The 20,873-nt window shown below is 41.0% G+C and overlaps 2 protein-coding genes across 8 annotated transcripts in view; one reads left to right on the forward strand and one right to left on the reverse strand.

Moving 5' to 3' along the window:
* Nucleotides 1-11,664, reverse strand: LOC126377346 (esterase E4-like). Its single transcript, XM_050025062.1, has 11 exons — nt 11,466-11,664; nt 10,595-10,722; nt 10,306-10,445; nt 9,257-9,399; nt 4,347-4,532; nt 3,805-3,995; nt 3,043-3,211; nt 2,403-2,619; nt 1,935-2,044; nt 1,295-1,427; nt 1-804 (listed from the first exon to the last, which is right to left on the reverse strand). The coding sequence occupies exons 1-11, from the start codon at nt 11,575-11,577 to the stop codon at nt 633-635; spliced, it is 1,701 nt and encodes a 566-aa protein (XP_049881019.1). The 5' UTR covers nt 11,578-11,664; the 3' UTR covers nt 1-632.
* LOC126377325 (anoctamin-7-like) overlaps nt 11,541-20,873 on the forward strand; it is a 22,830-nt gene continuing 13,497 nt past the window's right edge. For 3 of the 7 annotated variants that reach the window (XM_050025005.1, XM_050025002.1, XM_050025004.1), the window contains exons 1-3: nt 17,166-18,154; nt 18,587-18,880; nt 19,453-19,629. In XM_050025005.1, coding sequence (XP_049880962.1) covers nt 17,564-18,154; nt 18,587-18,880; nt 19,453-19,629 — 1,062 coding nt within the window. In that variant the 5' untranslated portion in view covers nt 17,166-17,563. Of the gene's footprint in view, nt 11,673-11,830; nt 12,102-12,662; nt 12,802-15,854; nt 16,171-16,400; nt 16,524-17,165; nt 18,155-18,586; nt 18,881-19,452; nt 19,630-20,359; nt 20,562-20,873 lie in introns of those variants that run through there. The other 4 variants (XM_050025007.1, XM_050025006.1, XM_050025008.1 and 1 more) reach the window with 4 other exon arrangements.

Below are 20,873 nucleotides of genomic sequence, written 5' to 3' on the forward strand. Positions count from 1 at the left end.
TCAATGTCAAACAGGTTTTATTTAAATGTTACACCACTAGGCCACAAGTGGCAGCACCAGCATGTACAAGTATATATATTTCACACCAGCGTCGCTACACCACATCAAATATAGCATGATCAATATGACAGGACATAATAAGGCAGAAAAGGTCATACTTATAACTTTATTGCTGTACTAAAATAATGCTAAAATCTGGTTCTTACTTAGATGTAGTGTACACGCGCAACATTGGGTAACGTACAGTCATGCATGAGCAATATAATGTACCCACTTTAGGACTCTGTCGCACTAACATTTTTGACATTTAGTGAGACTTACAGTTCAATTTGTCAAAAAAGTTAATGTGACATGGTACCAACGTGTTACATATTAATGCTCGTGACCGTACGTTTTGGTAACTCAAGTCAAGTAACAGATATCGGGGGTGGGGTGAGGAGCTTGGATTCAATTCAATTCAATTCATTTATTTGCAAATAACCAATCATATACATCAGATGCAAATTAATATAAGATCGGTGCGGGGCGAAGGATGTCCCGTCTATACGTAATACGAAAGAAATGTATCAGGAAAATTCTGTCGCCTTAATCAAGCTGTATTCAATGAGGACATCGACAGTGTTAGATAGTATTTAGTGAGCAGGACAGGACTGGTCGGGGTACAGTCGTTCCCAGATCGCGTACCGGTACTCCTGCAGGGTGCGCAGCTCCATCTCGCTGTCAATGTGCAGGTAGCGGCGCTCGCGGCTGGTCACCGCCGGCCAAGATAAATCGCCCAGTTCTGACTGACGGGGCGTCGGCTCTCTGGATGTAAATAAAAATAAATGCTGCACATTCTAGCGCATAAAACTTAAATATATTTTAGCCTGACAACTCTAATAATAGATGAGTGAACCTCACTCCACACTCTCTGATCAGACGTAAAGATCGATATCAGTTGAAGTACTGAAAACGCTAACTACACCGCCGTCGGCTGTACAACTCGATAGGTACCTAAAATGCTTGCTAGGGAATCGATAGAGTGACAAGGATCTGTTATGTCACATAGCCAAAACCCTAATTAGCTTGGTCTAACGGGAAGTTGCTCGGTGAGGCGTGGGTACTTAGTTTATCTTGCGATGGATATACCTCTGGCTACCCCAATTGGGATAGAGTCGTGAGCTTATGTTATTTCTATTAGGAGATGGTGCACTCTAGGTCGTCTCCACGTCATCCAAATGCCACAAGATCCTTGTCGCTCTATAGATATATGTATTACGTAAAGGACTGACAAAGAAGCATTAGATATTCTTACCCGTATTTGGCGAAGTTGTACCAGATGGCAGTCATACGGGACACCATCTCATCATCCTTGGTGCCGAGCTCGATGGTCGGGAAGCGGTACGGCAGCGTGAACAGGTACAGCATGTCGTCATGGTGCATGGCTCCTGCCGATAGAGAAAAAAAAAAACTTATCCAACAGCTCACACACACAGTTGGCTCGACCATTATAGACGGCGGCACTATCTATCACGTTGGTCTAACCCAAAGCTCGAGGTGTAGATACTTATCTTGCGATGGATGTACCTCTGGCTACTCCAATTGGTGTTAGCCGTGAGCTTATGCTATATTCACCAGCGCTAGCTTATCAAATTTAGAGGTATATAACGATGAAAGAAGCCAGTGGAGAATCCAGGATTTTCTAAACAGTACTTTTATGTTACCCATTTTTCTATATACTATGCCATCACACCACCGGATCCTCATCCTTTCCATGGAGATTTCAATTGGTACCATTTCTGATAGGCTTATTGACCAGAGTTTTAAGAATTGTGTGTGTTGCACCACTCCAATCTATGCAGAGCCGCAAGTAAAAGATGATTCTTCAGCCACTTTTATTATAAGCCCATAGTGGCTATTCATTCTGGGGTCCTTACAAGGAATGACCATCTTACCGACTGGTTTCTTGGTGTCCGGATCTTCCCAGTGGCTGTGGTTGCCGATGTAGGCGAACTCGTAGAAATAGACTGGTTCTGGCGAGTACTGTGCCATCAGATTCAACATCCTATGAACAAAATATGGAAAAATTATACTAAGTACTAAAAAATTGCATAAACATAACTTTGACAGCTTTTTTTCCGCTTAAAATGCGACCCGCATTTTGTAGTCTTATTTGTCCCTCGCGACCTGTGCACCCACTGGCTTCACCCACCGGCGGTGGGTGTATGGGTAATTCCTGTTTACCCGTGTACCCACTGCGTCAATAATAACGATTCTGTTAATCGCACTCGAAACTCGCATTTTGCTCCACTGCGGGTTGGAATTCTTGGAATTTTGCAATCTAAGATATCTCGGCGGCGACTTTCGATTTCTTTTTTCTCTGTAAAATAAGTCACGTCATGTCAAACAAAATTGATAAGTACCTGCGTATGGGGAAGCCCATAATGGAGTCAACATAGAGGTTGCCCATGCCTTTAGCACTGGCCTCGTCATTCGCCAGCGGGCGGTCGTGCAAGTAGTGCGACGTCAACTCCTCCACGGCGTGTGAGGAGTTCTCTCGCGGCAGCATGAACGATATCGGCGCCAGCTGCTTCCACTCCGCGTTCATACGCTTCAATAGGGTTTCGTTCTTCAGGATGTCTGTGAATGGATAGACATGAATGTTTTTGCGTCGTACGTACGATAGGTACGAATAGTTATATAAGTACATAGTTACTACACGAGGAACTGCCTCAAAATGCGAAACAGGGGTAAGCAGAGACTATGGAATTTCATTTGCTTCGATCCTGAAACACGTCTCTTGCTTCCTCCACATTCATCAATCGTTTCATACACGCACACCGGTTCAGAGTAGATCGTACTAAACCTTTTCTAAGGACAATGCATTAGTGATTGAATTATAAATGTGATTGAATTATTGGGTGGATTTAACGGGGAGGTAAACTTAAATTGGCAGGAAGCAGGCTTTAATAATCCTCTCACACGACCGTCTGAGCCAAGTGGATGGCAACCGAAACAAACAAAAAATCCTTGGAAATGTAGTAAAACAAGATGTGTCCTTACTGCGTGCGAACCAGGAAAACTCATCAGTTGTAACACTAATGATTTGCGGTACAGCGTGCATCCGGCCGGAGCAGACCGCTAGGGAGGCGTCCATGTCGAGGTAGCGCTCCTGCCCCGCCGCCGGCTCCACCACCGGGCCCCACAGACCCACAGGGTCGTAGCCGATCTCCTGCACACAATAACATCATTATCATTTATAACTGCCTCCGTGGTCCAGTGGTTTGAGCGTTGGGCTCACGATCCGGAGGTCCCGGGTTCGAATCCCGGTGAGGACACAACATGAATATCACTTTGTGATCCCTAGTTTGGTTATAGGACATTACAGGCTGATCACCTGATTGTCCGAAAGAAAGATGCTCTGTGCTTCGGAAGGCACGTTAAGCTGTTGGTCCCGGTTACTACTTACTAATGAGGTTGATTACCAACCCCATCAACCCTGGGGTTGTTGAAATTGGTGATCCACCTCACAACCCACACGATAGAAGAAGAAGAATTAATAACTACTAACATAATTTTCATAATAACGTAGGTACTGCCAGGCACAGGCGATCTTCCAGTGAATCGGAGCAGGTATGGGGCATACTTCACCACGCTGCTCCTCTGCCGGCACCAATGTCGAAAGCGATCTTCAATACATTAAATGTGAACGCTTGTCACAAGAGAATAGTTTCAGTTAGGTTAGTGGACATATTTGTATATGTCCAGCAGAAATGCCTTGAATAGATGCTGCGCCGTGAAACTATCTCTTTACTTCACACTTACAAAGAACTTTGGGTACGAGTCTCCGAGTTCCTTCCAAGGTTTGGTCTTGAGGCAGTCGATAATAGCACGCGAAGAATTTGTCGGACAGCCGAGCAATCGCGCCTGCTTTTCCGCCAGGTGGCGCTGGTGAGGTGGTGTTGGCTCTTTGCCCGTCGCCGAGCCGCTGATTGAGATCGCCCGGTGGAATAGACCTGGACAGATAGATAGATCCTTTATTCGTCACAACATTTATTCCTGGCAAGGACTCTTCCAGGAGAGTTACCTTAGAAACAATTATTTGCATTAAAAGACCTTGTATTCCAAGCAAAAGACCTTTCTAGTGACATATTAATCTTCTACCGTGTATGCTGTAAGATAAATGAGACTATCCCTGGTGTCACTTTATTGAAGTTCTTCTCTCAATTAGGTTGACACCTGACCCACTAGAGACATCGGGGGTCTCTGATTCTACCTTATAATAAATTTGCGTTAAATTAGATAGGCAAATTTGCACTATAGCACAACCATAAATCTTCAACTCCGCTGGAACCTGAAATTCTTACCCTTGGTCATGGGTGAGATCATATGCAGCGTGGCGCTGATGGCGCCGGCACTGACGCCCGCGACGGTGACGCGGCCGGGGTCGCCGCCAAACGCCGCTATATTACGCTGCACCCAGCGTAGCGCCATCACCTGGTCTTTCATGCCGTTATTGCCCGGAGCCACCTCGTCGCCAGTGCTTATGAAACCTGCACATACAAGGTTCGTGATATAAAAGGTTGAGTCCGGCCCGGCCGTTGCTCCGAGCGCACGCAAGGTTAATAACCTCTGCTACGAAAATGGATAATGTATCGAAAAGGGTGAAATGCTCAAATTGTAATATTGTACTAAGTGAAGTTTTGTGTTTTGTACAAAATAAGCTAGATGTTATGGACGAACAAAGTTTAGCACAAATTTGTGAAAGTGCCTTTAACAGTGAAGAGATCGAGATAGCAAAGTCGTTACTCTTTGAATCGGTGAATAAGCGTCCAACGGTAAGGAAACGCCAAGGTAAGACCTTACGAAATATTGAGGATATAATATGCCTTTTCAAGGAAACAGATCCCGAACTAGTACCGATATTCGTAGCAAAAAGGCTGGAAATATTACCGCCCGTAACTTTCGATCATGTTGATGTCACAACATTGCTCAAAAAGATAGTTCATTTGGAAAAGTCCATTTTTGATATTCCTCAGCAATATGTGACAAAAAATGAATTGACTGAACAATTGCAATTAATTGGAATACGCAATAATAATTCGTTTCAAATTGGAGAACGGAATATAAACATGAAACGTGGGGGTAGTCATAAGTGTTTTAGCCTATACGACAGTGGACCAATGGCACTAACCTCCTCTCATAATATAAGCACAGATGATAATGTTAACGGCTCGATCAGGTTAAATAACTTTACTACCTTCGGTCAATCGTCCCATTCGTCACCGAGCGACACAAACAAAATAGGAACAACTGATAAGCTGTTGCCCTCCCCGCCCCCTACTTCGCCGCCGCCGCCACCGTTACAGCCGCCACCGCGGCTTGCGCCTGCGTCGGTCTCTTCTCTTGTGCGCAGCTCAGTGTGTACGAGTGCGAGAGAGATGACAGGCGATGGGGAACTGCAGTATGTCTGCGATAACGTTTGCAATGAGGAACCGGTATTAGCGTCTATTCATGAATCAGCTGAGTCTAAGTGCGATGAGCCGAGTGTGACGTTAACGAATGATTGTAAACAAAACAATACCGGATTGAAGCGCGCTTCTTTTGCGAAGATATTACAAACTGGAAAAGAATGGAAAACTCCCAGTAACAGTGAGGAATGGACTTTGATACAAAGACGAAGGTTGCGAAATCGTTTCATAGGTCAAAAAGGATGTGCAAATAGTGGCGAATTAATTTCAAAGTTCAAAGCAGCGGACTCCAAAATACCATTATTTATCTCGAACGTTCACAAGGATGTGTCTGAACAAGACGTTATAAACTATATACACATAAAGACTTGTGAAAAGGTATCGGTAGTAAAAATAAAGATGAAACAGGAAAGGGATTACAACGCCTACAAAGTTTTTGTCTCACGGTCTAAAGTTAGCACCTTTTTAGACGATAAGCTGTGGCCGTCAGGTATAACCTTCAGACGTTTTGTAAATGTATATTACAGTCGAGAAACACGAGAAGAAGCTCTTTCATAACTTTAGTTTAATGGATACCTACAGTAAAATAATTAGCTTCAATTGTAAATGTATGAAGAGGTCAATAGAAGGCATTAGGGGACTATGTCGGTCAGCCGATATAGTAGCTCTTCAGGAGACGTGGTTACTGCCTCACGACCTGCCGCTACTCGGCACTATTGATGAAGATTTTGGGTGGACCGGGACGTCGGCTGTCGACGCCTCCGCTGCGCTGTTAAGAGGACGGCCGTACGGGGGCGTCGCACTACTATGGCGCAAAAGTGCATTTGAATCAGTGTCAGTGCTAGAGTGCAATAACGTCCGGGTGTGTGCGATTAAAATAACCATAAGTGGTACGTCCATAGTTATATGTAGTGTATATATGCCTACTAACTCACCTGATAACCTCTTAGAGTTTAGCGAGTGTCTCGCTGCGATTCGATCCGTAATAGAAGTGGAAGAGAATAACGGTGTTGAGGCGTGTTATGTAATTGGGGACTTTAATGCTCACCCTAAGGAATTATTCTATAATGAAATGTTGAACTTTTGTGTAGACTATAATTGGTTCTGTGCAGATTTAAATATGTGTAGTAATGACACGTATACCTATGTTAGTGAGTCTCACGGCTGTAGAAGGTGGTTGGATCACTGCATTGTCACAGAGTCAGCGTGTAAATCATTACTTAACGTAAGAGTTATGTATGACGTGTTTTGGTCCGATCATTTCCCTCTAGTGATAGATTGTAAATTGAATAAGCTTACGCCTAAGATAATAAAGTGTCCTGAAAAAAACGATATGTATAACCGGGTCATATGGGGAGAGAGGCAATTGCAGCAAACTAATGAATACCATGACATATGTAATTCAAAACTCAAGCTGATAAATTTTCCACTAGAACTGTCTGAGTGTTGTGATGGAAACTGTTTAAATAAGGAACATCACCTAGTTCTTGACAATATGTACTCACAAATTACAAACGTGTTATCGGAGGCAGCTGTTGAAACACATTATGAGACATGTTGTAGAAAGAAGCGTAAGCATGTTGTCGGATGGAATAAGCACGTCGCGGGCCCTCATCGGGAGGCTCGAATAAAGTTTCAGGTATGGACATTAGCTGGGCGACCGGCTAGTGGCTGTATTTATGATGAGATGGCAGAGGCGAGGAGACACTTTAAAGTCAGGCTAAAATGGTGTCAGAACAGACAAGACCAGCTAAAAATGGATATCCTCGCCTCTAATCACAAAGCCAAAGATTTTAAAAGCTTTTGGAAAAATACTAATAACATGAAAGCTAAAATGACCCTGCCGGTGAGTGTCAACGGTGTTTCTGACTATAAGCAAATTGCGAACATGTTCAAAGATAATTTCACCGTGTGCTCGCCCATAGATCCATCTTATTGTATGGATGGCGGTGATGAGACCATCGTGACTGACCGTAAAATCAAAATATCTGCTAAGGTGGTGGATAAGATTATAAGAGGCATGCAGCGTGGTAAATCCCCGGGTCACGATGGTCTCAGCATCGAACATCTTAAATATGCTGGGGTCCATCTGCCACGAGTTCTCTCGCTGTTTTTCAGGCTTTGTATAGGGCACTCATACTTACCAGAAGCCTTCATGCGTACCATAGTCGTACCTATAGTAAAAAACAAGACGGGTGACTCATCCGATATGAGTAACTATCGTCCCATCTCACTTGCCACTATCACAGCCAAGGTGCTTGACGGTGTGTTAAATGGGTGCTTAAGGGAATACATCAATGTGAATGATGCCCAATTCGGTTTTAAAGCAGGAGTATCGACAGAGAGCGCTATCCTTAGCCTTAAACACACCGTTAAGTATTATACCACTAGAAAGACACCGGTGTACGCGTGTTTCCTTGACTTGTCAAAAGCGTTCGATCTTGTTGTATACAATAAGCTCTGGGACAAGTTGAGGGGTGCGGGTGTGCCGGCGGAGTGTACCTCCATTCTTAGGTACTGGTATGCTAACCAGAAAAACCAGGTGAGATGGGCGGGTGCCATGTCGGATGTGTACGGGCTTGAATGCGGTGTGAGACAGGGGGGGCTCAGTTCGCCGCTCTTGTTCAACTTGTATATAGACCAACTTGTCGGGACGCTGGGCAGCACACATGTCGGTTGTCACATTGAAGGTACCTGTGTCAATAATTTGAGCTATGCTGACGACATGGTGCTGCTCAGTCCTTCGATAGCTGGTTTGAGGAAGCTGATATGTATCTGTGAGACATACGCGGAGGAGCACGGCCTAAAATACAACACAAAGAAGAGCGAGCTGCTTGTATTTAGAGCACGTAACCAGCCGCCACGCAGTGTACCACCCGTGTGTCTCAATGGTGTAGCACTTAAGAGAGTTGAACAATTTAAGTACCTCGGCCACGTCGTCAACAGCAGTCTAACGGATGACGATGATATAGAGAGGGAGCGTAGGGCGTTGGCGGTGAGAGCTAATATGATTGTCCGCAGGTTTGCTCGATGTTCCGCAGAAGTTAAAGTGTTACTTTTTAAGGCGTTCTGCCAATCATTTTACTCGAGCGGTCTGTGGGTGACACATACGCGTCGAGCCTATAACGCCCTACGCGTACAGTATAATAACGCTTTCAGGATGCTGTTGGGGCTGCCATGGCGCTGTAGCGCTTCTAACATGTTTGCGAAGGCAAGCATAGATGGCTTTCACGCCATAATTCGTAGGAATGCCTGGTCTCTGCTGCAGCGCCTACGAAACAGCACCAACGGCATCCTGAAAATGATTGCTGCTAGACCGGACTGCTTAATCCAACGGCACTGGGTCGAAGTAGCTATGGGTATAGTAAATAAGAAAAAAAAATAAGTAAATAATTAGATTTTAAATTAACAATACTAACATAGTTTATTAAGCACAATTGTTATTAACCTACTAATAATCTATGGACTGTTATACATATTTGTGTTGGTCTGAAATAAACGTTATATTATTATTATTATTATTATAAACCACCGAGAGTATATGTCCAAACCACATACATTCTCACCGATTTAGAGCCATTCGGTTTTGGTTCGGGAAGGGCTTGTCTCCAAATTGTCCTGGTAATTGTTGTAGTATTAAGAAAGTATGACAATATTAAGTTCAACATCTAAGATGTGTCAAGCGTTAGTGATGTAACATACATACATAAATGCCTATATACGTCCCACTGCTGGGCACAGGCCTCCCCTCAATCAACCGGAGGGGGGGAGGGGAAGTGATCTAACATATAGCAAAGGAATATTACCAAGTGCAGAGAGGCGGTAGTTGAGGGTGACCAACACCAAATCCTTCTCCAAAAGGTAGTGCGGCCCGGCGAGGTCGCTGCGGCCCGTCATGGAGTAGAACCCGCCTGGGTGGATGAACACTATCACCGGCAACTTTGCTGACCTGAAGAAAAAATATAGCATCATCGTCTGTATTCCCGAAGATACCTCTTCAGAGGCAGAGATATACAGTATATACACCCACTCCTGACCAGCTAAGTCCTATGTAATAGGAGGCGAGCTACTAACCTATTAAATCCTGGAATCCACATGACATCAATTACAACATGACAACAACCTATGATTCAAACAAAACAAAAAATCACACAGTTGAATTCAGTGGTTTAAAGCCCGAGCTAGGATTGGAACCGGGCTATCACGGATTGAAGAAAAAAAATTGGTTAACTTAAAGCGATAAAGGCAGTATGTAATAAGGACACTCACCCATGAAACAAATTCTGTCAAACAGAATCACAAATCATCGGAAGGTAACAGGATATTGATGTCTTAGATGGATTATAATATGATGATCATATGGCAGTTCATAATTTTGCACAAATCTTCCGCGTTTGACCACAATCTCACCTCATCATCACCCTAGCATTGTCCCGTTTTCCACAGGGTCCGCTTACCCAACCAGAAGATTTGACAGGTCCCGTTTTTTACAGAAGCGACTGCCTGTCTGACCTTCCAACCCGCGAAGGGAAAACCAGCGCAATACAGGTTAGGTCTCATACCTCCGAAAATGCATTTCTCGGGAATGTGGGTTTCCTCGTGATATTTACCTTCACCGCTGAGCACGTGATAATCATTTATGATCCAAACATAACCACCACAATCTCGCCTGATAGTAAGAAAACATCGGGACTATGATGTAGATACTAATCCCCATGAACTGTACTTTTAAAGATTCCAAGATTATATGATTGAATGGTTTTAATCCTTAGTCGACTTTTATAACATGTCCGGGTTGCTAAGCAGTTGATCGCATTCAATGTTCCTTTACTCGCAGTGCAGTAGAGAAGCCTACCTCTTATTTGTGGGAGTGTACACGTTAAGCCGCAGACAGTCCTCATCGACGTAGTAGGAGGGCGGCGCGGGGAGAGGGCAAGCCGGGCCCTCCTGGCTCGCGTCTACCTCGCCGTCGTACTGGAGGATCGGCTTCGGCGGCTGGAGAACAAATACAATACACGACATGATTCGTTATTGCACATCACTATTATAAATAAGCGACGCCTGCGCCGGCTCGTCCACGAGCCGCGAATGGTACCTGCTGGAGTCACTGTTATAGTGACGTATAACATGGTTATATAACTGACCTGGAAGCGTAGTTCCCCGGTGGGCGGGTGAGCATAGCGCACGCCGCGGTAAGCCTGGAAGCGGCGCCCGCGCCGCGTGCTCATCCACGAGCCGCGGATGGTACCTGCCGGAGTCACTGTCACCGGTCCTGTTAACAATCCACCACAGTCAAAGAGTAATTTAATATGAACGTGTGCACGTGTAATTACAACAACAACAATACAACATGCGGTACATTAACACGTTGACATCTATTATACGTATCGAGGTAAACAGGGAAGGAGAGATATTTACGCAAGTTGTTTTTTTGATGAGTTATTTTTATGACTGCCATTCCAAAAGTGGTTTGTTTGTTTGTATACTCTTTATTGCTTTAGAATACAAAGAAAATTTACATATAATTTATCGTTAGATAAAGCATAGGCGAGCTTATTCCTAATTGGGTGGTGGTGGTGGTTTTACTCGATCTTACTTAAGTCCTTCATAATAGTGTTGATATGTGTTTTGTGTTGTTGTTTATTAAGGTCAACAAACAGTGTTCACAATAAAACTTAACTAATAGAATTAATTAACAGGAGATAATAATTGTGCCACCAGCACCGTTAACCACAGATTAGTGTTAGTTACAAAAGATACACTATTGAATACAATGATGGTGTACTTACAGCTAAAGCAAGGAATGACACATGCTTAAAATATAATAACTAAATATTTATTAATATGACATGCTTAATTATGAATAAGCAAATAAAACAAAAGAGAGCACAAAAGAACTGTACATATAAACACTGGTATATTTAAACTCAGAATTAATTATGAACTGAATCATTACCCTATATGTATATACGGGACTGTCTAAATACAGTATAAGTAGTAAACAAAGGTACAAACCATCTTTTTGCACAGTTGTATCAACAGTCGCGGGCGTAACGGCAGCGACTGCTGCCATTGCCGCGCATGCGTAGACGACGCGCCACAACACCGGAACACTACCCATACACATATTACTAGTTTTTTTTGTCCTGTCTTATTGTATTGCACGATCGTATAATATTACCAGCGCGCTTCACCTGTCCACGAACACTGAATAAAACAACGGTATTTATCCTCTTATATAGTTATTTTCTGTTATCCTTATAAAGTTATTAAGATATCCTCGCTCTATAGTGAAAACCACGCAAGCGCCTTTTTGGAAAAATCACATTCTGATGTGATTTTTTTCAATAAAACCTTAAAGTCCTTCAATTAATTTCAAAAATTGAGACTCAAATGTTACCTCGATAGAAACTAGCGTGTACATTGCGTGATTTGGTAACAATAACATCCGAATGTAATTTTTCAAAAAGTTCCTTACGAGATTTTCACTATAGGACGATGATATTCAATCTCTACCGTTATGTAGTTGTAGAGCATGGAAATCGTTCACTGTGAAATAAAAGGTAGCGTCGACAATCGCTTACGGGGTGAGCTGACGCTAGATGATGTGACGAACTCTTGATACATCGTACTCTTCTTCTAAGGGTAAGGGTAAGGTTAGGTTAGGTTCTAACCTAAGTATTTAAGATAAATACGATAAATATCATGGAAGACAACAGGGTAATAATACAAATATAAAATACGTCAGTCGTTTTAAAGAATCATTCAGGTAGTCAAGCCGGTTTTACTTAAGTACTTTTTGTCTGGCCTTGACTCTCAGAAAGTCCATAAAATTTAATAATAACATCGAAGTAACCATTGTCCTTTCCAATATGTTGGGGATGGGTTACCTTTTTTTTGACGTGACTTATTATAGATTTGCCGCAGATGGCATTAACTACTTAGCCGGACAAATGGGGAGCGCAGAAGGCTCTCACCCGGTACAACGTTTAAGACAACAGGCCTGAGGGTGCCCAGTTGGGCGCGAACCTTGGCTCAGGGCGTCGTCTGAGAGGAAAAATATTTGAAAGAATTAATCTATTCATCGATGGGTTACCGTAACCGTATGGCTAATATTAGAGCGAATACTTACGTATTTTAATAGAAGGGAAGAGTGAGTGCATATATCTTATTATAAATAAGTAATTAAGTACAAATAATTTATCTCTATAGCTTCTACACTGGACTGGGAGGGTATAAAAACGGAACATGGTCAGCAGCTTGTCTTCCCGGGGAGGGATAACATGATGGACAATTGTTATGGGCGATAAACTGATATTTTATCACTAGAAGGTTCATTATACGGATAACGGTACGATAATTATAATAGATCATTTATTTGCATGAACACAGTAAAATGGTCTTAATAGGTAATTAATATGTCCTTAGTGTATTCAGTCTGCTTGCAGGCGTGCAAATATTCATTTAAGTACAATAAAAATATATTAATCTTACAACAATTGGCATGCATTCAAAACATAAAACATTCTAAAATATATGATGATATGATGTATTTACTCATGCAAGGCAAGAGGGAAACCACTGCCCTATTTTTCCCTAAAAAGTACCATCGAGAATGCTGCACCGACAACAGCGTGGTCCTTAATTCGCAATGTGAAGGTATTAGATACAGGCGTGTATTTGAGTAAGTACATGAATATCATTGTAATAATCAATTGAAGACAGTCGTTATTATGCGCCGCCCAACCGGTAGGTAGGTACCTTCAGACGATAAAAGGTGTTTTGTTTACAACAGCATATGAGGAAAACGGTAATTGATTTAAGTGCTTTGGAAAACCCAACCTAACACTCATCGTTAGTCACAACCTAGTTACTGTAAAAACAGTAACATACCTAACATAGCACGCCTGTATTCCTATATCCCCGAAGGGGTAGGTAGAGTTGTATGCTCTATTGTATATACGATACACCCAATCGTAGCCAGCTATATGACAACAAGACCTAAGCATTTACGCCCGTATCGCTCGCATGTGTCTATTAGGGTCGGCAGAAGTTATCTGAAAACTACTTTTAAGGGGTTATAAATAAGTAAAATAAAAATAATTTACTTCGGTCATGATCCATAGAGGTGAGTACATACATAAACAGCCTATATACGTCCCGCTGCTGGGCACAGGCCCCCGAGAGGTGAGTAACAAACAATAAACAATTTAATCTAGTATTAGTAATAGCATAGAATAAGGAATATAACTTAGTAGGTATATAATGGTGCGTATTGTTCAATGGTTAGCAATAGAACAAATAAGGTATTGACAGAGACGCACGGCCCGACTCGACATAATTTAAACGAATTTCAGCTGAGACTGCCCTCAAGATCATGCTAAAATCCCTGTTTTTATATTTTTAGAATGCTAAAGGTTAACAGCCTCTTTGGTGTGTTCTACCTAGTTGACCTTGTAATAGACTCTGTTCTGAGTAGTAGACCCTTTGCTCTCTTACTTTGTCTTTCTCTTGCTCTACTGTTTTTATTAAGTGGGTCAACAGAGGTAGGTAGGCACATACTGGCGTGTTGACGTGAGTAGATTGCAGAAAAGACAAAAATAGTTTATTTATCGCGTAAGGTACAAGAGCTGTCACTATTCTTATGTATATATCGTCACGAATTTTAAGGGGGATGATTCAGGCCATGATTCTGAGTTAATATCAAGTGGAATTTTCCATCGGAAAAGTATAGAATTGAAAATTATTTTAATAAATAAATACTAAAAGTTTCATGATTTTTCTGACAGGAAATTCCACTTGATATCGACTCAGCATCATGGTCTGAATCACCCCCTTCAGTATTCTTTACGATGTCACTAACACCCATACGTACTAGTATGGCTACCTGTATGTACTTGTATTCAGCTGATTATTCTGTGTTAATATCAAGTGGAATTTTCCATCACAAAAGTAGGTATAGAATTGAAAATTACTTAAAAAATAAATTATGAATTTTGCGACGGAAAATTCCACTTGATATTAACTCCGAATCATGGTTTTTAATATCCCCCTTAAAATTCGTTATGATGTCACTAACACCCTGTATTATACATAAGAATAGTGAATATATTCTCTTTGATCTGTGTCAGAATGACGCGCAAAGAACGCTCGATATTTTGTATAAACATTGTTGTTTATACAACAATATTGTTGTTTTTGTTTGTACAACAATTTTGTTTATAACACATTTACCTAATAGTATTTATTAATAATTAGTTAGAATTGAAACCCTGTTATTTTGTAACCCCACTAAACGATAGAAAACTAACAAACGATGATGATGTAAAAAGGTGGACAAGCACAAGGTGGTAAGCCAGGTGGTGGTGGCTGTAATGTGTCAGTTTAAACAAATGTGCAGATGTTAGTATATAGGTAGGTATAGCTGAACGGCGTCTCGCACGAGGGCCACTGCACTGGTTGATTTATTATCTCTCTCTTTATTTAAGAGCTGCACTGTTGTCGGTGGAGTAATCGCCTTCAATACTCCATAGATAGGGTGTGTAGAACGGTGGTTGCCCCAATCGCCTTCCCTTGCGTGATTTATTATACTGTAATTATAATCTTCTATCGTGTGGGTTGTAAGGTGCCAACCTCATCAACCCTGGTGTCAGGGTTACTATTGAGCAGCCAAAGGCCCCTGACATGGCTAATGTAACTACTACTTACTTACATCAGTAAGTAGTAACCGGGATCAACAGCTTAACGAGCCTTCCGAAGCACGGATCATCTTGCTTTCGGACAATCTGGAGATCAGCTAGTAATTTCCTAACCAAACTAGGGATCACAAAGTATTTTTTGTGATGTGTCCCCACCGGTAATCGAACCCGGGACCTCCGGATCGTGAGCCCAACGCTCAACCACTGGACCACGGAGGTCATTAATTATAATAACAATAAACCAAGTATTCTACGCTCACCGGCAGACACAGTTGAAAAATTAGATAATTAATGAAATGTAAAGAAATGGCATCACGCGTTCCTTCAATAGTTACATAGAAATGCCGTTTTGCTAGAAAAGGTGCATTCCACCACCAACTATCATCTTCGTCGCTTGATAAGATATTGAAAAAAAGGATTTCAAATATACCTTCAGCGTGTTGACGTGAGTAAAAATAGTTAAGTACCCTATTGGTTTATTTATCGCGTAACGTACAGGAGCTGTTACTTGATATAAGTATTAAGTAAATGGAGTTTCATTCCTGATCAAGGATAAAAAGCCTAAGGTGTTTTTAGTTCCCAGTGATTTTTCGCTGTCTGTTGAGGTTCCTTATTTCACCAGAGATTTCTTTTTATCCTCGCTATAGCATTTTATCTTTCAGAAAAATATAATACAAGAGTTTTAATCGAATTTAAGTTTTAACAGGACTAGGTTTTGAAAAGATATGGTAAAAGCTAATGAAGAACCAGACGCTCTGAAAGAAGAACATGCACAGAATAAAGCACACACTGAAACAGCGCAAGCGCAGTTTGAACCGTTAAAGAAGAGAAGTAAAAAAGATAGGGAGAAAGAGGAAATAGAAAAAGAAAGAAAAAAGAAAGAGGAAAAAGAAAAAGAAAAAAAAGAGAAAGAGGAAAAGGAGAAAGAAGAAAAAGAGAGAAGGGAGAAAGATGACGAAGCGTGTTTCAAACAACTAAAAGAAGAACTCAACTTTTTTAAAGCAACCCGCTCTGATAAACCTGTAAGCTGTAATATAAAATACTTACATAATACTAGTATTATATGCATATAATTTTTAAAATCTCAGTAACAATAACTAGTGTTTCGGTCCACCCAAAAGTCTGTCTGGAAGAGATTTTTACTTAACAATAAGGCTGTATGACGTGCTTTTGTGTACATAATAAATCTATCTAAGTCATCTAACTTCCAACTTGAAGGAATTTAAATAATCATGTTCTTTTTAAAATTTAGGGAGACTTCCTACTACACTCCCGCGCAGCTGGAGGGTCGAGCGGCGAACATGGCGCTGATGCTGAGTCACAAACTGCCGATGACGCCACAGACGAAGAATCTGCTGACGAGGTAACTGAGGAGGTAAGTTAAAATCGTTAGTTTACTTTGAAAGCACACCTTGGGTTGCAAACATAGTTTAACACTTACCTCCGGCGAACCGGAGTGCTTTAGATTTGTGAATTGCGATAAACCTGCAGAGGAAGGAAAGCGGAATAGTGAAGAAGAAGAAGAAGTTCAAATAATGCCAACTATGAACAGGAACCTTGAAACATATGACGTGATGATCTAGATGCTTACTGTGCTGATTGTTGCCAGTACGCTGAAGACCGTGAAAGGTAGACGGACCGATATAATTGTCCTCTTAGGATTTGCTGAGACTTTTTTTTTCTTACACAGGAAACGGAAAATTTAAAGAAAGAACCAACAGCAGAGAAAGTAAAGGAAAGCCAAGATCAAGGATGAAAAAGAAAAAAAATGTGATGACGAAGACACCAGTAACATTGCAATACAAACAAAGCAGGAAGGGTCAGAAATCAAATCTTTTAATTAAGTTCGAGTACAGTCAATTTATACCTCAGGATTGCTAATAAGGTCTAGGGTAAGTAAGTATATTCCTTGCAATTTCCCGTATTAATTCTGCCGGTCAGGTAAGAACGAACAATGCAGCATCTCAAGAAGCCATGTCATCAAAATCGCATACCGGGATCACTTTGGTATGCAACCTTCTATACGCTAGCTTTTCGTCTTTTTAAATGAAATGACTTGTTCTTTACAGACATCCGTCATTCAGTCATGTCAGCTCTCAGTGTCAAGTAGACACAGATTCTGATTCTGGTTGCGTTTGTGAAGTGTTTGTAATTTTATTCGATTTAGTCAGAGAAGTATTATTTCTATGTTATACAATATTTTAGGGGAAAATGTATTTGTTAGTGTATTTTTTGTAGTTTTCGAGGAAAATATCTTAGGTGTGTAACGTAAGTATATCTACTGGAGAAGTCAAACGCACCTTGATATTAACATTTGAATTGAACATCTGATTTGTACTATCCACAGGTCCAATATCATCGGTTATAATTAGATAAATCGTATAGAATAGTCTTTAAAGTACCTAAACGTTTAGAATGGAGAACGCAAAAGCTGATTCAAATATAACCGTTGAAGTAGCAAAAGTTCAAAAACAAAGCGAAACTGATGCTCAAGAACCGAGTGGAAGCAAACCAGTCTCCCCAAAACCTTCGCCGACTAAAGATGAACAAGATAAACAATTCAACCCTTTAGCTTCATCTTCTGGTGAAAGAGTAACAAGCCCGGTAAATAAAAGCTTAGAAAATGTTCAAAATAAAGGGTCAGATGAAAGTAACAAAAATAAAAACGAAACAGCAACAGTTATACAAGCTGTGAATCAACCGGTAATCAAATCATCTCCAATTGACAGAAAAACTAGTCCAGTGCAATTTCCAAATGAGGCGATATCAGCACAGCCAGATGTCCAACCCAAAGAGGAGATAATAGAAATGCAAGGTCTATCAGGCCAAGCGATAGAGGATGCGATTAATAGGCAAGCGCAGAAGCAAAGACACATTGCATTCATGGACCAAGGAGATACCCCGCAGACACCACAGAGACGGAGAAGATATTTTGATGAACTGGAATCACCTGAGGATATTTATGATAGTACCACTATTTATAAATTGGGACGGAAATCAAAGCCTGTAAGTACTTACAGAAATAGTAGAAATCAAAGCAGTAAGCACATACTTATTAAAGTTTATCAGTTATCATGCTTTCGTAGCGATTACTTGTCATCTTATGTAGGGAATTTAGTAAACACGGAAATATTGAATGATCAAACCGATTTTCATTTCAGGATTTTTCGTAATATTAAGTTCGATAAGTACCTACTTACTTATGTTTAATTTTGCAAAACTTCTGTGAGTACTTTAACCACCAAAAAAGCATCAAATATTTCGCAATTTTGGATATGTAAAGGATTCTTTCATACCGTTTTTTGACGTAAATGCCACACATGACATAACTACTTGGCCGGATAAATGGGGAGCGCTGAGGGCTTTCAATCGATACTCGACTTTTATGTACGCGATAAGTAAAATATTCATCTTAAGTGTTATGGTCTTTAATTACAGGGTAACATAATGCTGGAAGTGCCGGGAGGAGTACCTCCGGTCGAGTCGTCAGACGTTCAAACTGAAGAGGTTGTTTTTGATGAAATAGAAGAAGATGAAGAGAGACAAACTAGAGAAAAGTACGCGACAGAGTTGGCTGAGGCCGCAGCTGCAGCCGACGAGCTAGCCAGTAAAAAGATGTCTCTGGGAAAAATCATTAAGGAATTAATGAAAAGAAAAAACGCTAAGAAAGAAGAGGAGGCGAAAGATGACACTTTCGATAGTGGAATCAGTCCATATGATTACGACCCCAATGTAGGTACCTGTAGTTCATTTCAATCGAAATATGTACCTACAGTGTACGATGCTGCTTTCTCTCGGCGGGATAATTATCTACGCGCATAGACACATCTCAGGCAACTTCAACGAATGATAAGCAGCTGATCGCATTCTTTGTTTCTTCTTTATTTCCATCAGGGCAGGTAGATAGATAAATTCACGCCCGTAATACCTAATGGGGTGGGCAGAGCCACAAATAATCAAAACACAACTTGTAGCCATTTTTGTTTAGTAATAATTACGGTGGGCGCGGATCATCGCGCATTTGGTGCCTCATGACGGGTATACACGTCGTAGTAGACCTCGAAAGGGATGGCGTGACGACTAGAACGCTTGCCGGAGGGACTGGTCGGAGTACGCACAAGACCGCGAAAAATGGAAGGGGAGGCCTTTGCCCAGCACTGGGATCTTGTACGCTAGATTAGATTAGATAGAATAATTATGAAGTCCCGAGATGGTTATGTAGTAGGTGTAATGACCACCCACGTAGAGCAGTACGTTAGTAAAAATGAATACTAATTATTATTAATATTGTAATTTGTCAATAGTTGGAAGACAATGGGGATTACAACCTGTACACGGGAATGTTCGCGGACGGCATTCGACGGGTGGACTTTGTGTTGGTGCTGCGTTCGTCTGAGACCCTGATGGCGGAGAGAACCACACTCGCGTTCCTGATGGCACTCGTGCAGGCTGGGATAGACCTCGAGACTGAAGCTGGAGTGGTGAGACACATAACATAACGTGAGCGAAATGGAGGTACTCCACCACGCTGCTTCGTTGCAGATTGGTGGAGGTGATTTTACGAGCCCTCCGAAGCACGATGAGCCCGAATTGAAAGTTTTTAAACGGTTACCGGTCGGACGACTGACCACTCATGATATACTTTAGAATAAGGAATAATACCTATGTTGATTAGTACCAATGAATAACTACGATGCGGATTTCTCGCGTGCTTCAACAGTTTAGCTTGAATTACAAGTTTAGCTGTACCATAGAATAAACGATAACAATACGTCCGTAGAACGCATGTAGAACGAGACAATCAACGCCGATCACACTTTACGAGCAAAATCAATCATTGAATACTATTGCACTCATTCTTTTGAAAGGCGTTATTTAATTTATTGTATTACTGGTTGCTGGTGGTGACTACTTTTGCGAGTGTATACCTAGCTGATATTTGTTTTCCAAAATAGTATCTCAAAACACATTGTAAAAATAAATAAAGATCGATTTAATATTTTATTATACAACATCAGATATGGTTGTATCAACTAATGATCTTTGCCTTTACGTCAAGAGTCAAGAAGAAATAAGTTTTTTCCGAATTTTTCGTAAACTTCTAAACTTCGTATTTCGTAAACAAAACACGACTGTCGTGAAAAAACATTTACTTAATTATTATTCAGAAAATTATTTTTGTTCGATTTTAATAACTAGGTACCTACATAGTACTTTTCTCGCGGTACAATGGCAATTTGCAGTATAAAAGAAAGTTTGCAATTCCAATTAAATTCAGATGTTATTAGACAACTAATTTATGTTATATCTCATGGAAAGGATCCGTGATATTTCTAACTGGTTTTCTCAGTATTTGAATACCATTCAACAGAATGAGAAACTTACGGGTCACGGTGATTGATTATATTATAAGGTAAGTAATATATAATAGTTCTGAGTAACAAAAAAGTTACTAAAACTCTAATATTGAAAGCAGGGCTTGAAAGCGGTTAAGGCATACAAACAGCATGGTTTTAGTCATATAAATCTTTAATAATTTAGGGTGTCCAGCCTTTTTACCCAAATATCCAGCCAAACTGGCTGACTGTCTGTCTGGATAGTCAATCGTGTAGAAGAGGATTAATCCTTAGTAGATTTCAAAGTTAAGCCTGAGATTATAAGCACTTAAACACATTCTATGTTTAATATTTCATTAAAGACAATCAGAATTTTTAGAATCCAATTG

This window comes from Pectinophora gossypiella, chromosome 23 (assembly GCF_024362695.1).
Source record: "Pectinophora gossypiella chromosome 23, ilPecGoss1.1, whole genome shotgun sequence".
NCBI lineage: Eukaryota > Metazoa > Arthropoda > Insecta > Lepidoptera > Gelechiidae > Pectinophora > Pectinophora gossypiella.